The sequence below is a fragment of the Neoarius graeffei genome, chromosome 17 (genome assembly GCF_027579695.1).
Source record: "Neoarius graeffei isolate fNeoGra1 chromosome 17, fNeoGra1.pri, whole genome shotgun sequence".
Classification (NCBI taxonomy): Eukaryota; Metazoa; Chordata; class Actinopteri; order Siluriformes; family Ariidae; genus Neoarius; species Neoarius graeffei.
In genome coordinates this window covers 21,018,548-21,035,968 of record NC_083585.1, presented here as the reverse complement: position 1 = coordinate 21,035,968, position 17,421 = coordinate 21,018,548, and the positions used below count along the sequence as shown (strand labels likewise).

The following is a 17,421-nucleotide window of genomic DNA, read 5'->3' as shown; positions in this document are numbered from 1 at the left end:
TGGCCGGCAAGGGCCTTTCTGTGCGGAGTTTGCATGTTCTCCCCGTGTCCGCGTGGGTTTCCTCCGGGTGCTCCGGTTTCCCCCACAGTCCAAAGACATGCACGTTAGGTTAACTGGTGGCTCTAAATTGACCATAGGTGTGAATGTGAGTGTGAATGGTTGTCTGTGTCTATGTGTCAGCCCTGTGATGACCTGGCGACTTGTCCAGGGTGTACCCCGCCTTTCGCCCGTAGTCAGCTGGGATAGACTCCAGCTTGCCTGCGACCCTGTGGAACAGGATAAAGCGGCTAGAGATGATGAGATGAGATGAGATGAGATGAGATGAATAATACATTTTATTTATAAGCGCCTTTCATGACACTCAAGGACACTTTACAAGAATAAAACAGATAAAATAAACAACAGATAAAAACTACACAATATAAAATGGAAAGAAGAGAAAAAAATGCAATTTACAGGGAATAAGCTAAACAGCAGATAGAAACTAAACAGCAAAAATAAGAAAAAGAGAGAAAAACAATGCAAATTACATAGAATAGGCTATTTTGAACAGGTGAGTTTTGAGTCTAGATTTGAAAAGAGGAAGAGAGTCAATGTTACGGATTGGGTCATTTTCAGGTAATTGTAAATGTTACGCAACCTTGGCATATTATTAATGTGAAGTTCATGTATTCGCTGATGCCTAATTCATTGTCACCTTTCCTTCAAACCTCCGCCACCCTAAAATTTGCCTGGACATCCCACTGCATCCGTCATGGCTCTATCACGGCAATACCTTGCATGTATTACTTAAGTATGTTAACTCGTTCAATTTTGTATAAGCTTGTGCTTTTCTGAACGCGTCATAAAAAAGTAGAAAGCTAATTTTCTAATGTAGTGAAAGGAATTTGATGACATTTTGAGGAAAGGTGAGCCATGGGCCAAGGAACAATTGATTAGATTTTGATGCAAATCTAGATATGTATGCTGATCCAGGATTGTTTTTTTTTCTGGTTCCCAATCTAACTCAAAAAGTAGTGAAAAGATTTTGATGAAATTTGGTGTACAGTTTTAGTATTATCCTAGGTTCAAGTGATTTGATTTTGATGTTGATAATATGTGACTTGGTGGAGGTATGCACTCCACCCTAGGAGTGCCCTTCTAGTTTTGGTTGTGGTTGGAGTGTTCCTTTAACTGCACAATTTATGGGTCTTTTTTCCCCCTCATAACTTTTTATATAGCGTACATTACATTATGTTACAGGCATTTAGCAGACACTCTTATCCAGAGCGACATACAACATACCCAGAGCAGCCCTGGGGAGCAGTTGGGGGTTGGGTTTCTTGCTCAAGGATACTTCAGCCCAACCTCAGGCCATGGCTGCCCCATGTTAACCTAACTGCATGCACTTGAGCCATTCCTGCTGGTCCAAGAAATCGAACCGGTGACCTTTTGATCCCAAAGCTGCTTCTCTAACCATTAGACCATGGCTTACCCTAGAATGAATTTTCCCATATCCATCTTATTCCAGGGTTTTGGAAAATAACTACAGTATAATAACTACAGTCTGCTCACTATAGACCAAAAATGACTTAAAAAATAATGAAATGAAATATTTCAAACATTAAAAAATACTGTAAACAGCAGTAAGCCATAATAAATGAAACAAAGTCAATATTTGGTGTGAGAGAACCCTTTGGTTTAAAAAAAATAGCAGTCTCAGGTACAATGTGTGCAGCTTTATAAGGAAATGAGCTGTAGGTTTTGGTATGGTGGTGTAGTGGTTAGCGCTGTCGCCTCACAGCAAGAAGGTTCTGGGTTCGAGCCCAGGGACTGACGAGGGCCTTTCTGTGTGGAGTTTGCATGTTCTCCCCTTGTCTGCGTGGGTTTCCTCCGGGTGATCCAGTTTCCCCTACAGTCCAAAGACATGCAGGTTAGGTTCACTGGTGGCTCTAAATTGTCCATAGGTGTGAATGTGTGAATGGTTGAGAGGAAAAAAAACTCTTAATAATCCAGTAGAAGGCAACAGGAAACCACTACTGTAATATTCCCGAGAGACTTTGATGGCTGAAGCCGTCAGAGCGGCCACGTCACTGTAGTGACGTGCCAAAATGGATGGATGGAGCTGTAGGTTTTACTGAGCACCTTACAGAACCAGCCACAGTTCTTCTGGACACTTTGACTGTCACACTCGCGTCTTCATTTTGCACCAAAACCCAGCAGCCTTCATTATGTAGCTGCTTATCCTGTTCTGCAGGGTCGCAGGCAAGCTGGAGCCTATCTCAGCTGACTATCGGTGAGATGCAGGGTACACTCTTGACAAGTCACCAGGTTATCGCAGAGCTGACACATAGAGACAAACAAACATTCACACCTACGGTCAATTGAGAGCCACCAATTAGCCTAACCTGCATGCCTTTGGACTGTGGGGGAAACCGGAGGAAACCCACGCAGATACGGTGAGAACATGCAAACTCCACACAGAAAGGCCCTCACCGGCCACTGGGCTTGAACCCAGGACCTTCTTGCTGTGAGACAACAGTGCTAACCATAATATATATTATGGAATATGCTGCTCAGATACAAACTTTGTTTTTCCTGTGATATTTAATTTTGTGCTGGAAAATACAGTGGTGCTTGAAAGTTTGTGAACCCTTTTTTTTGCTGTATCTGGGCCAGGATGGATTGCCATCATTGATGGAACAATGAATTCTGAATTATACCAGAGAATTCTAAAGGAAAATGCCAGGACATCTGTCCATGAACTGATTCTCAGGAGAAAGTGGGTCATGCAACAAGACAACGACCCTAAGCACACAAGTTGTTCTATCAAAGAATGGTTAAAGAAGAATAAAGTTAATGTTTTGGAATGGCCAAGTCAAAGTCCTGACCTTCATCCAATGGAAATGGTGTGGAAGGACCTGAAGCGAGCAGTTCATGTGAGGAAACCCACCAACATCCCAGAGTTGAAGCTGTTCTGTATGGAGGAATGGGCTAAAATTCCTCCAAGCCGGTGTGCAGGACTGATCAACAGTTACCGTAAACATTTAGTTGCAGTTATTGCTGCACAAGGTGGTCACACCAGATACTGAAAGCAAAGGTTCATATACTTTTACCACTCACAGATATGTAATATTGGATTAGTTTCTTCGAAAAATAAATGACCAAGTATAATATTTTTGTCTCATTTGTTTAACTGGGTTCTTTTTATCTACTTGTAGGACTTGTGTGAAAATCTGCTGATGTTTTAGGTCATATTTATGCAGAAATATAGAAAATTCTAAAGGGTTCACAAACTTTCAAGCACCACTGTATATATACAGTACCAGTCAAAAGTTTGGAAACACCTTCAAATTCGATGTTTTTTCTTTATTTTAATTAACTAAAAGACACTTCGTGTCTCAAAGTAATGACCGACTGTTATTTCTCTTTACTTAGTTGAGTGGTTCTTGACATAATATGGATTACTACAGTTGTCGAACAGGGCTATTTACTGTCTCATCTCATCTCATTATCTCTAACCGCTTTATCCTGTTCTACAGGGTCGCAGGCAAGCTGGAGCCTATCCCAGCTGACTACGGGCGAAAGGTGGGGTACACCCTGGACAAGTCGCCAGGTCATCACAGGGCTGACACATAGACACAGACAACCATTCACACTCACATTCACACCTACGGTCAATTTAGAGTCACCAGTTAACCTAACCTGCATGTCTTTGGACTGTGGGGGAAACCGGAGCACCCGGAGGAAACCCACGCGGACACGGGGAGAACATGCAAACTCCGCACAGAAAGGCCCTCGCCGGCCACGGGGCTCGAACCCGGACCTTCTTGCTGTGAGGTGACAGCACTAACCACTACACCACCGTGCCGCCCGCTATTTACTGTATTTTTACTATTTACTCTTTACTGGTTGATGGTGTCAAATGCATTAAGAAGGCAAGAAATTAAATTTTTGGCAAGACACACCTGCTAATTGAGAAGCATTCCAGGTGACTACCTCATGAAGCTTTTTCAGTTAATGCCAATAGTGTGCAAAGCTGTTATCGAGGTAAATAGTGACGACTTTGAAGAGTCTAAAAGATGAAACGTTTTTTTTAACACTTTTTTTGTTTACCATTTAATTCCATATTTCATGAGCAGCATGGTGGTGTAGTGGTTAGCGCTGTCGCCTCACAGCAAGAAGGTCCGGGTTCGAGCCCCGTGGCCGGCGAGGGCCTTTCTGTGTGGAGTTTGCATGTTCTCCCCGTGTCCGCGTGGGTTTCCTCCGGGTGCTCCGGTTTCCCCCACAGTCCAAAGACATGCAGGTTAGGTTAACTGGTGACTCTAAATTGACCGTAGGTGTGAATGTGAGTGTGAATGGTTGTCTGTGTCTATGTGTCAGCCCTGTGATGACCTGGCGACTTGTCCAGGGTGTACCCCGCCTTTCGCCCGTAGTCAGCTGGGATAGGCTCCAGCTTGCCTGCGACCCTGTAGAACAGGATAAAGCGGCTAGAGATAATGAGACGAGATGTTATTTCATAGTTTTGATGAGTTCAGTATTGTTCTACAATGTAGGGAAAAAAATAAAAAAACATTGAATTTGAAGGTGTTTCCAAACTTTTGACTGGTACTGTATATATATATATATATATATATATATATATATATATATATATATATATATATATATATATATAAAAGCTCTTCAAACTTGTGCAAGTACAATGAAACAAGGAGGAAAGTATGAGAGGAGTAGGTTGTGGTGTTGCTGGGTCACAGCTGGCATGCTTCTCCCTCCATCTGCACTGGTCGAGTGCACAGTGTGGGACAGGAGGAGGACTGGGAGGACAGGAGGAGGAGGACTGGGAGGACTGGAGGAGTTTCTGCAGCTCCACTCCGCCTGCTTATTTGACAGCGCGACGTTTTCGTGGACTTTTGGACAAAACAGCTTGTTGACCTGCAGTTGATCGCTGCTGTGGATCAGTATGTGGAGATGGATGTGCTGCGGCTGATCGGAGCGGTGCTGGCGGTGTGCTGCCCCCCCGGCGGCGCGCTCAGAGGCCCGGGCAGTAAGTAGCGCTGTGCTGGGGACGGAGCGGGGAGGCGCTCGGGGCTCGCAGGGCCTCTGCACTCTCACCGCGCTCCTGTGAGCAGCGCGGAGGCTTTTCACACTGCGCTCAGGACAGACTTTCAGGAAACTGTATGGTCTGTCCTGAAAGTGACATTAAACAAGAGTTGTTGTTGTTGTTTGTTTCTGAAGGAGGCTGTGGGCAGTGAGTCCGGGTCCCTGTCGGAACAGAGGGTTTGTTTGTTGGTTGGTTGGTTTGTTTGTGTGGAGTGAAGTTTCCTCCAGAGCTCCTCAGGATTCGCTGCTTTAGACTTGTTTTTAAACTGGGAAGCTCCTCAGAGTCCCACACCGCCCATGTGCCCCCCATTAACTGCAGCTACAGGACCAGGACACACAGCAATGGACATGCGTTTGGACCCGTGAGTCCGAGTCCGAGCTGGACAGGAACCAGTTCTAAATCCGATCTGATTTCATAGTCCGAGCTATACAGGGTCCGCTTCTGAATCCAGTCTGGACAGGAACCGATTCTGAATCTGAGTTAATTTCTTAATCTGATCTCTACAGGGATTAATTCTGAATCCAATCAGGAAAGGAAATTGATTCTGAATTTGATGCAATTAAATCTAATCTAATCTATATGGGGACTACATCTGAATCCAGTCTGTACAGGAAACTGATTCTGAATCTGAGTTAATTTCTTAATCTGATCTCTACAGGGATTAATTCTGAATCCAATCAGGAAAGGAAATTGATTCTGAATTTGATGCAATTAAATCTAATCTAATCTATATGGGGACTACATCTGAATCCAGTCTGTACAGGAAACTGATTCTGAATCTGAGTTAATTTCTTAATCTGATCTCTACAGGGATTAATTCTGAATCCAATCAGGAAAGGAAATTGATTCTGAATTTGATGCAATTAAATCTAATCTAATCTATATGGGGACTACATCTGAATCCAGTCTGTACAGGAAACTGATTCTGAATCTGAGTTAATTTCTTAATCTGATCTCTACAGGGATTAATTCTGAATCCAATCAGGAAAGGAAATTGATTCTGAATTTGATGCAATTAAATCTAATCTAATCTATATGGGGACTACATCTGAATCCAGTCTGTACAGGAAACTGATTCTGAATCTGAGTTAATTTCTTAATCTGATCTCTACAGGGATTAATTCTGAATCCAATCAGGAAAGGAAATTGATTCTGAATTTGATGCAATTAAATCTAATCTAATCTATATGGGGACTACATCTGAATCCAGTCTGTACAGGAAACTGATTCTGAATCTGAGTTAATTTCTTAATCTGATCTCTACAGGGATTAATTCTGAATCCAATCAGGAAAGGAAATTGATTCTGAATTTGATGCAATTAAATCTAATCTAATCTATATGGGGACTACTTCTGAATCCAGTCTGTACAGGAAACTGATTCTGAATCTGAGTTAATTTCTTAATCTGATCTCTACAGGGATTAATTCTGAATCCAATCAGGAAAGGAAATTGATTCTGAATTTGATGCAATTAAATCTAATCTAATCTATATGGGGACTACATCTGAATCCAGTCTGTACAGGAAACTGATTCTGAATCTGAGTTAATTTCTTAATCTGATCTCTACAGGGATTAATTCTGAATCCAATCAGGAAAGGAAATTGATTCTGAATTTGATGCAATTAAATCTAATCTAATCTATATGGGGACTACTTCTGAATCCAGTCTGTACAGGAAACTGATTCTGAATCTGAGTTAATTTCTTAATCTGATCTCTACAGGGATTAATTCTGAATCCAATCAGGAAAGGAAATTGATTCTGAATTTGATGCAATTAAATCTAATCTAATCTATATGGGGACTACATCTGAATCCAGTCTGTACAGGAAACTGATTCTGAATCTGAGTTAATTTCTTAATCTGATCTCTACAGGGATTAATTCTGAACCCAATCAGGAAAGGAAATTGATTCTGAATTTGATGCAATTAAATTAAATCTCATCTAATCTAATCTATATGGGGACTACATCTGAATCCAGTCTGTACAGGAAAATGATTCTGAATTTGATGCAATTAAATCTAATCTAATCTATATGGGGACTACATCTGAATCCAGTCTGTACAGGAAACTGATTCTGAATCTGAGTTAATTTCTTAATCTGATCTCTACAGGGATTAATTCTGAATCCAATCAGGAAAGGAAATTGATTCTGAATTTGATGCAATTAAATCTAATCTAATCTATATGGGGACTACATCTGAATCCAGTCTGTACAGGAAACTGATTCTGAATCTGAGTTAATTTCTTAATCTGATCTCTACAGGGATTAATTCTGAATCCAATCAGGAAAGGAAATTGATTCTGAATTTGATGCAATTAAATCTAATCTAATCTATATGGGGACTACTTCTGAATCCAGTCTGTACAGGAAACTGATTCTGAATCTGAGTTAATTTCTTAATCTGATCTCTACAGGGATTAATTCTGAATCCAATCAGGAAAGGAAATTGATTCTGAATTTGATGCAATTAAATCTAATCTAATCTATATGGGGACTACATCTGAATCCAGTCTGTACAGGAAACTGATTCTGAATCTGAGTTAATTTCTTAATCTGATCTCTACAGGGATTAATTCTGAATCCAATCAGGAAAGGAAATTGATTCTGAATTTGATGCAATTAAATCTAATCTAATCTATATGGGGACTACTTCTGAATCCAGTCTGTACAGGAAACTGATTCTGAATCTGAGTTAATTTCTTAATCTGATCTCTACAGGGATTAATTCTGAATCCAATCAGGAAAGGAAATTGATTCTGAATTTGATGCAATTAAATCTAATCTAATCTATATGGGGACTACATCTGAATCCAGTCTGTACAGGAAACTGATTCTGAATCTGAGTTAATTTCTTAATCTGATCTCTACAGGGATTAATTCTGAATCCAATCAGGAAAGGAAATTGATTCTGAATTTGATGCAATTAAATCTAATCTAATCTATATGGGGACTACTTCTGAATCCAGTCTGTACAGGAAACTGATTCTGAATCTGAGTTAATTTCTTAATCTGATCTCTACAGGGATTAATTCTGAATCCAATCAGGAAAGGAAATTGATTCTGAATTTGATGCAATTAAATCTAATCTAATCTATATGGGGACTACATCTGAATCCAGTCTGTACAGGAAACTGATTCTGAATCTGAGTTAATTTCTTAATCTGATCTCTACAGGGATTAATTCTGAACCCAATCAGGAAAGGAAATTGATTCTGAATTTGATGCAATTAAATTAAATCTCATCTAATCTAATCTATATGGGGACTACATCTGAATCCAGTCTGTACAGGAAAATGATTCTGAATTTGATGCAATTAAATTAAATCTCATCTAATCTATATGGGGACTACTTCTGAATCCAGTCTGTACAGGAAACTGATTCTGAATCTGAGTTAATTTCTTAATCTGATCTCTACAGGGATTAATTCTGAACCCAATCAGGAAAGGAAATTGATTCTGAATTTGATGCAATTAAATCAACCTAATCTAATCTAATCTAATCTAATCTAATCTAATCTATATGGGGACTACTTCTGAATCCAGTCTGTACAGGAAACTGATTCTGAATCTGAGTTAATTTCTTAATCTGATCTCTACAGGGATTGATTCTGAATCCAATCAGGAAAGGAAATTGATTCTGAATTTGATGCAATTAAATCTAATCTAATCTAATCTAATCTAATCTATATGGGGACTACTTCTGAATCCAGTCTGTACAGGAAAATGATTCTGAATCTGAGTTAATTTCTTAATCTGATCTCTACAGGGATTAATTCTGAATCCAATCAGTAAAGGAAATTGATTCTGAATTTGATGCAATTAAATTAAATCTCATCTAATCTAATCTAATCTAATCTATATGGGGACTACTTCTGAATCCAGTCTGTACAGGAAACTGATTCTGAATCTGAGTTAATTTCTTAATCTGATCTCTACAGGGATTGATTCTGAATCCAATCAGGAAAGGAAATTGATTCTGAATTTGATGCAATTAAATTAAATCTCATCTAATCTAATCTATATGGGGACTACATCTGAATCCAGTCTGTACAGGAAAATGATTCTGAATTTGATGCAATTAAATTAAATCTCATCTAATCTATATGGGGACTACTTCTGAATCCAGTCTGTACAGGAAACTGATTCTGAATCTGAGTTAATTTCTTAATCTGATCTCTACAGGGATTAATTCTGAATCCAATCAGGAAAGGAAATTGATTCTGAATTTGATGCAATTAAATTAAATCTCATCTCATCTAATCTAATCTATATGGGGACTACTTCTGAATCCAGTCTGTACAGGAAACTGATTCTGAATCTGAGTTAATTTCTTAATCTGATCTCTACAGGGATTAATTCTGAATCCAATCAGGAAAGGAAATTGATTCTGAATTTGATGCAATTAAATTAAATCTCATCTCATCTAATCTAATCTATATGGGGACTACTTCTGAATCCAGTCTGTACAGGAAAATGATTCTGAATTTGATGCAATTAAATCTCATCTAATCTATATGGGGACTACTTCTGAATCCAGTCTGTACAGGAAACTGATTCTGAATCTGAGTTAATTTCTTAATCTGATCTCTACAGGGATTGATTCTGAATCCAATCAGGAAAGGAAATTGATTCTGAATTTGATGCAATTAAATCTCATCTAATCTATATGGGGACTACTTCTGAATCCAGTCTGTACAGGAAACTGATTCTGAATCTGAGTTAATTTCTTAATCTGATCTCTACAGGGATTGATTCTGAATCCAATCAGGAAAGGAAATTGATTCTGAATTTGATGCAATTAAATCTCATCTAATCTATATGGGGACTACTTCTGAATCCAGTCTGTACAGGAAACTGATTCTGAATCTGAGTTAATTTCTTAATCTGATCTCTACAGGGATTGATTCTGAATCCAATCAGGAAAGGAAATTGATTCTGAATTTGATGCAATTAAATCTCATCTAATCTATATGGGGACTACTTCTGAATCCAGTCTGTACAGGAAAATGATTCTGAATCTGAGTTAATTTCTTAATCTGATCTCTACAGGGATTAATTCTGAATCCAATCAGTAAAGGAAATTGATTCTGAATTTGATGCAATTAAATTAAATCTCATCTAATCTATATGGGAACTACTTCTGAATCCAGTCTGTACAGGAAAATGATTCTGAATCCGATTTTATTTCATAATCCGATCTATACAGGGACTGATTCCGAATCCAGTCTGTACAGGAAAATGATTCTGAATCCAATTTTATATCATAATCCGATCTATACAGGGTCTGCTTCTGAATCCAGTCTATACAGGAAAATTATTCTGAATCTGATCTGATTTTGTAATCCGATCTATACAGGGACTGCTTCTAAATCCAGTCTGTACAGGAAAATGATTCTGAATCCAATCTGATTTTGTAATCCAATCTATACAGGGACTGCTTCTGAATCCAGTCTGTACAGGAAAATTATTCTGAATCCGAATGTCACGCAATTCAGTCCTTACAGGGATCTGTAAAGGAACCAATCCTGAATCTGAGTTAGTTTCCTAATCTGATCTCTACAGGGATTATTCTGAATCCAGTCAGTAAAGGAAATTGATTCTGAATTTGATGTGATTTCCTAAACCAATCTATACAGGACTGCTTCTGAATCCAGTCTGTACAGGAAAATGATTCTGAATCAGAATATTTTCATAATCCAGTCCTTCCAGGGATTGATCTCATCTCATTATCTCTAGCCACTTTATCCTGTTCTACAGGGTCGCAGGCAAGCTGGAGCCTATCCCAGCTGACTACGGGCGAAAGGCGGGGTACACCCTGGACAAGTCGCCAGGTCATCACAGGGCTGACACATAGACACAGACAACCATTCACACTCACATTCACACCTACGGTCAATTTAGAGTCACCAGTTAACCTAACCTGCATGTCTTTGGACTGTGGGGGAAACCGGCGCACCCGGAGGAAACCCACGCGGACACGGGGAGAACATGCAAACTCCACACAGAAAGGCCCTCACCGGCCATGGGGCTCGAACCCGGACCTTCTTGCTGTGAGGCGACAGCGCTAACCACTACACCACCGTACCGCCCTCCAGGGATTGATTCCAAATCCAATCTCTAAATGAACCAATTCTGAATCTGAGTTAATTTTCTAATCTGATCTCTACAGGGATTGATTCTGGATCCAATCAGTAAAGGAAATTGATTCTGCATTTGATGCAATTTCCTCATCTAATCTATATGGGGACTACTTCTGAATCCAGTCTGTACAGGAAAATGATTCTGAATCCAATCTGATTTCCTAATCCGATCCATACAGGGCTTGATTCCGAATCGAATCAGTAACGTGATCCTAAATTCGATCTGATTTCCTCATCCAATCTGTCCAGGAGACGATTTTGAGTCCAATCTGACTATTTTGATCAGATCTCTACAGGAATCAGTTCTGAATCTGATTTGATTTTATGATCTGCTCTGTACAGAAATCTATTCTGAACCAATCTGATTTTCTGATCCCGTCTGTACAGGAACTGACCCTGAATCCGGTCCCATTTCTTGATCTGCATAGGAAGCGATTCTAAATTTGAAAAGAGTTCTTGAAACATTCTGTATAGGAACCGATTCTGAATCCAATCCTGCTCTCTAATTTGATTTCTACAGGAACCAATTTTGAGTCCGATCTGGTTTTCTGATTTACAGAAATTGATTCGAAATACAGTTATCTGATTTCTACAGGAACCCATTCTATTTTTCAACTTGATTACCTGATCCAATCGGTCTAAGAACCGGTTCCTAATCTGATCTGGATTTCTGATCCGATCTGTCCCGGAATGCTTTAAGTTTACAAGAGAGTCGATGTTGAGTTTGTATTACATTGCCTATGTATTTGCATTGCATTTATCGATGCGCCTGGTAGCTTCAGTGATGGCATTATCAGGGTTCCCCACACATTCTGGAAATCCTGGACATTTGTAGACTATTTTTTCAGTTATATAAGCAGCTGAAAAAGAGAGAAGATGGATAAATGGCTCTGTAAATAATGAGTGAGGTCCTGAGCTCCTGAAGTAGCAGTATCTGGGGGGTATCTGAGTAAAAGTTGGTTGAGTCATCTGAAAGTGTATTATTCTCTGAATGAATAATTCATAGTAGTTACTAAATAAAGTGCTTTAAGATGACTCAACCAAGTAAAAGGAATTTCAGGACAAGCTCCTTTGAGTTTAGGGTTTAAAGATGTTGGCAGATGTGAGTCATTCTAAGACGACTTTCCTTGTGCAACAGCTGTTATGTATATAAGTCATGGAAAATGTCCTGGAAAAATGTTTCTTGAAAAACAATGGGAATGGATCTGATATTTAATTTTCTCTCTTTTCACTTGGATTTCTTCAGTGGTCCGTTATGTCCTGTTAAATATACAGAGATACTGCAGTTGTTATTTCAGCAGGTATTTTAAGTCGTTAAATATTGTGCATTTTGCTGCGCAGGTCAGCGTATATGCCGTCGGGGTACTGAGAGGCCGTGCTATAAGATTGCTTACCACCAGGACAGCGGGTACAGCTTTGAGGAGGCCAAGCAGACGTGCAGGGAAGACGATGGTGAGCTGCTCAGTATTGAAACAGAAAGCGAGCAGAGGCTGATGGAGATGTTTGTTCGAGGCGCACAGGTCCCTGAAGGTGACTTCTGGATTGGACTGCGAAGGAATCAAGGCTACAAAGAGTCAGGAGCTACAGAGTGCTCCTCACAGTATTACTGGCTGGATCATAGCCAGGGCACCTACAGGTATGACTTGGGCTACACAGCTTACATTTTTGGCCCAGAATCTGTGGAATAAGTAAAGCTGCAAATAACTTTCAAATACTGCAAGGTCGAGAATAGTGGTGTCAAACATACAGTGGGGTCCAAAACTCTGAGACTACAAACAAACACCAGAGAACTTTTTTTGGATAAGTGGTATAGATAATGGATGGATTGATAAAATTGAAAGAAAAAACAAAAGGTTTTCAAATTTGGAGCTTTTTAAAATAAAGAATGTTAAAGCTAGACTGCCTTTCAGATTTTTCAAGTGTAGGTCATAAAAAGAATTTCCCCGACACCCAGTTATTTTTGTTTAGTGGACCGAAAGCTACTGAATTCGAATCACAGACTTCCAATTTTATTAAGTTTTTTTTTTAAAAGAACAATTAATAAATTTAAGGCCACATGGCCCTAAATTCTCCGCTATTTTTTCCTGCTTCACCATGACCCAATTCAAGATACTACAACCCCGATTCCAAAAAAGTTGGGACAAAGTACAAATTGTAAATAAAAACGGAATGCAATGATGTGGAAGTTTCAAGATTCCATATTTTATTCAGAATAGAACATAGATGACATATCAAATGTTTAAACTGAGAAAATGTATTATTTAAAGAGAAAAATTAGGTGATTTTAAATTTCATGACAACAACACATCTCAAAAAAGTTGGGACAAGGCCATGTTTACCACTGTGAGACATCCCCTTTTCTCTTTACAACAGTCTGTAAACGTCTGGGGACTGAGGAGACAAGCTGCTCAAGTTTAGGGATAGGAATGTTAACCCATTCTTGTCGAATGTAGGATTCTAGTTGCTCAACTGTCTTAGGTCTTTTTTGTCGTATCTTCCGTTTTATGATGCGCCAAATGTTTTCTATGGGTGAAAGATCTGGACTGCAGGCTGGCCAGTTCAGTACCCGGACCCTTCTTCTACGCAGCCATGATGATGTAATTGATGCAGTACGTGGTTTGGCATTGTCATGTTGGAAAATGCAAGGTCTTCCCTGAAAGAGACGTCGTCTGGATGGGAGCATATGTTGCTTTAGAACCTGGATTTACCTTTCAGCATTGATGGTGTCTGTCCAGATGTGTAAGCTGCCCATGCCACACGCACTAATGCAACCCCATACCATCAGAGATGCAGGCTTCTGAACTGAGCGCTGATAACAACTTGGGTCGTCCTTCTCCTCTTTAGTCCGAATGACACGGTGTCCCTGATTTCCATAAAGAACTTCAAATTTTGATTCGTCTGACCACAGAACAGTTTTCCACTTTGCCACAGTCCATTTTAAATGAGCCTTGGCCCAGAGAAGATGTCTGCGCTTCTGGATCATGTTTAGATACAGCTTCTTCTTTGAACTATAAAGATTTAGCTGGCAACGGCGGATGGCATGGTGAATTGTGTTCACAGATAATGTTCTCTGGAAATATTCCTGAGCCCATTTTGTGATTTCCAATACAGAAGCATGCCTGTATGTGATGCAGTGCCGTCTAAGGGCCCGAAGATCACAGGCACCCAGTATGGTTTTCCAGCCTTGACCCTTACGCACAGAGATTCTTCCAGATTCTCTGAATCTTTTGATGATATTATGCACTGTAGATGATGATATGTTCAAACTCTTTGCAATTTTACACTGTCGAGCTCCTTTCTGATATTGCTCCACTATTTGTCGGCGCAGAATTAGGGGGATTGGTGATCCTCTTCCCATCTTTACTTCTGAGAGCGGCTGCCACTCCAAGATGCTCTTTTTATACCCAGTCATGTTAATGACCTATTGCCAATTGAACTAATGAGTTGCAATTTGGTCCTCCAGCTGTTCCTTTTTTGTACCTTTAACTTTTCCAGCCTCTTATTGCTCCTGTCCCAACTTTTTTGAGATGTGTTGCTGTCATGAAATTTCAAACGAGCCAATATTTGGCATGAAATTTCAAAATGTCTCACTTTGGACATTTGATATGTTGTCTATGTTCTATTGTGAATACAATATCAGTTTTTGAGATTTGTCAATTATGGCATTCCATTTTTATTTACAATTTGTACTTTGTCCCAACTTTTTTGGAATCAGGGTTGTACATCATGTATGACATGGTGGGCTTTCCCCGTTCGCACGAGGCATTGTGGGATACAAATTTGAAACAGGAGAGGAAAATGGAGGACATGAGCGTGCAAATGAAACGTGAAAGACCGACTACAGTAACGGAAAGAAAGCGAGAAGAAAAGACGTTATTTTATGTATGAAGGAAAGGAAACGCAGGACCAAACTAATAAATATCGGCGCTCAGCGAGCACCTCGGTGTGATCAGCTGTTCGTTTAGCGACAGAATGATGGAACTGTCAGTGCATGCTCAAAGGTAAACCTGCGGATGCGCACACACACGGACTTCCTCTGTCTGCTTGACTGCGCAAAGCGAGCGATTTCATGCACATTATTTGCTTTAATCCCCTCAAATTACATAACTTCCCAGCCACAGAATGGCCTGATATTTTTTAGATATTACAGAAATAAACATCTATCACCACAACCAAATTTCACAGATTTTATGAAATTGAAAGGGTGTCTAGCTTTAAATGTTCACTATCTTGTGTATGTAATATTCAAGATATAATATTTAAGATTAATATTTAATAATATCAATGTTTTGCACCAACTTGTGGAGTCCATGCCAGCTCGAGTGCACACTGCTATTAAAGTAAAAAGGGGCTGTACCAAATACGAAGAAACTCGTAAGTTCGTGTAAATGTTGTAAAGATTCTAATTTTCACTCAAGTTGTTGCCAGTAATATAATTTGTAATGAAATCTGTTTGATTAAATTTGAAAATAATACAAAATACAAGCATTTTCACAAGACTTTTGGATCCCACTGTATGGCCTGTGGGCCAAATTCAAATTTTATTTGTCACATACAGTACGATATGCAGTGAAATGCCTACTGCAATGCAATGTAAATAGTAAAGATAGTTACAAAAGGAAAAGTAGTTAAAAGGAGTAAAATAGAATGCAATAAATAGAATAAAAATAAAAATCAAGTGCTATAAAGTACGCTACAGTTTGTCCTGTTTTGTTGCATTACAAGCTGGAAGTAAAATGGATTTTTGGGGAGTTAGCACCATTTGATTTACACAACATGCCTACCACTTTAAAGGTGAAAATTCTTGCTTTATTGTGACACAAACAACAATTAAGATGAAAAACAGAAATCTGGAGTGTGCATAAGTATTCACCCCCTTTCTTATGAAACCCCTAAATAAGAGCTGCTCCAACCAATTCACTTCATAAGTCACATAATTAGTTGATTAAGATCCACCTGTGTGCGATCAAAGTGTCACATGATCTGTCACATGATGTCTGTATAAATCAACCTGTTCTGGAAGGACCCTGACTCTGCAACACAACTAAGCAAGCAACATGAAAACCAAGGAGCCTCCAAACAGGTCAGAGACAAAGTTGTGGAGAAGTAAAGATCAGGTTTGGGTTATAAAAAATATCCCAAACTTTGAATATCCCACGGAGCACCATTAAATCCATTATAGCAAAATGGAAAGAATATGGCACCACTACAAACCTGACAAGAGAAGGCCGCCCACCAAAACTCACAGACCGGGCAAGGAGGGCATTAATCAGAGATGCAGCAAAGACACCAACGATAACACTGAAGGAGCTGCAAAGGTCCACAGCAGAGATGGGAGTATCTGTCCATAGGACCACTTTAAGCTGTACATGCCACAGAGTGGGGCTTTATGGATGAGTGGACAGAAAAAAGTCATTGCTTAAAGAAAAAAAATAAGAAAACATGTTTGGAGTTTGCCCAACAGCATGTGGCAGACTCCCCAAACACATGGAAGAAGATTCTCTGGTCAGATGAGACTAAAATTTAACGTTTTGGCCATCATCGGAAATGCCATATGTGGCACAAACCCAACACCCTGAGAACACCATTCCTACAGTGAAGCATGGTGGTGGCAGCATCATGCTGTGGGGATGTTTTTCATCTGCAGGGGCAGGAAAGCTGGTCAGGACTGAAGGGAAGATGGATGGCACTAAATACAGGGCAATTCTGGAGGAAAACCTGTTTGAGTCGGCCAGAGGTTTGAGACTGGGATGAAGGTTCACATTCCAGCAGGACAATGACCCTAAACATACTGCTAAAGCTACACTGGAGTGGTTTAAAGGGAAACATTTAAATGTCTTGGAATGGCTGAGTCAAAGCCCAGACCTCAATCCAATTGAGAATCTGTGGCAGAACTTGAAGATTGTTGTACACCAACAGAACCCATCTAACTTGAAGGAGTTGGGGCAGTTTTGCCTTGAGGAATGGGCAAAAATCCCAGTGGCTAGATGTGCTAAGCTAATAGAGACATACCCCAAGAGACTTGCAGCTGTAATTGCAGCAAAAGGTGGCTCTACTATGTATTGACTTTTGGGGGGGTGAATACCTATGCACACTCCAGATTTCTGTTTTCTCATCTTAATTATTGTTTGTGTCACAATTAAAAAAAAAAAAAGATTTGTACCTTTAAAGTGGTAGGCATGTTGTGTCGAT

At 39.7% G+C, this 17,421-nt stretch overlaps 1 protein-coding gene across 2 annotated transcripts in view; it reads left to right on the top strand.

Annotated features, from left to right (window-relative positions):
• Positions 1–4,796: 4,796 nt before the first annotated feature.
• Positions 4,797–17,421, top strand: part of laynb (layilin b) — a 34,431-nt gene continuing 21,806 nt past the window's right edge. For both annotated transcript variants that reach the window (XM_060943843.1, XM_060943842.1), the window contains exons 1-2: positions 4,797–5,029; positions 12,571–12,865. In XM_060943843.1, the coding sequence (XP_060799826.1) occupies positions 4,954–5,029; positions 12,571–12,865 (371 nt within the window). In that variant the 5' untranslated portion in view covers positions 4,797–4,953. The remainder of the gene's footprint in view (positions 5,030–12,570; positions 12,866–17,421) is intronic.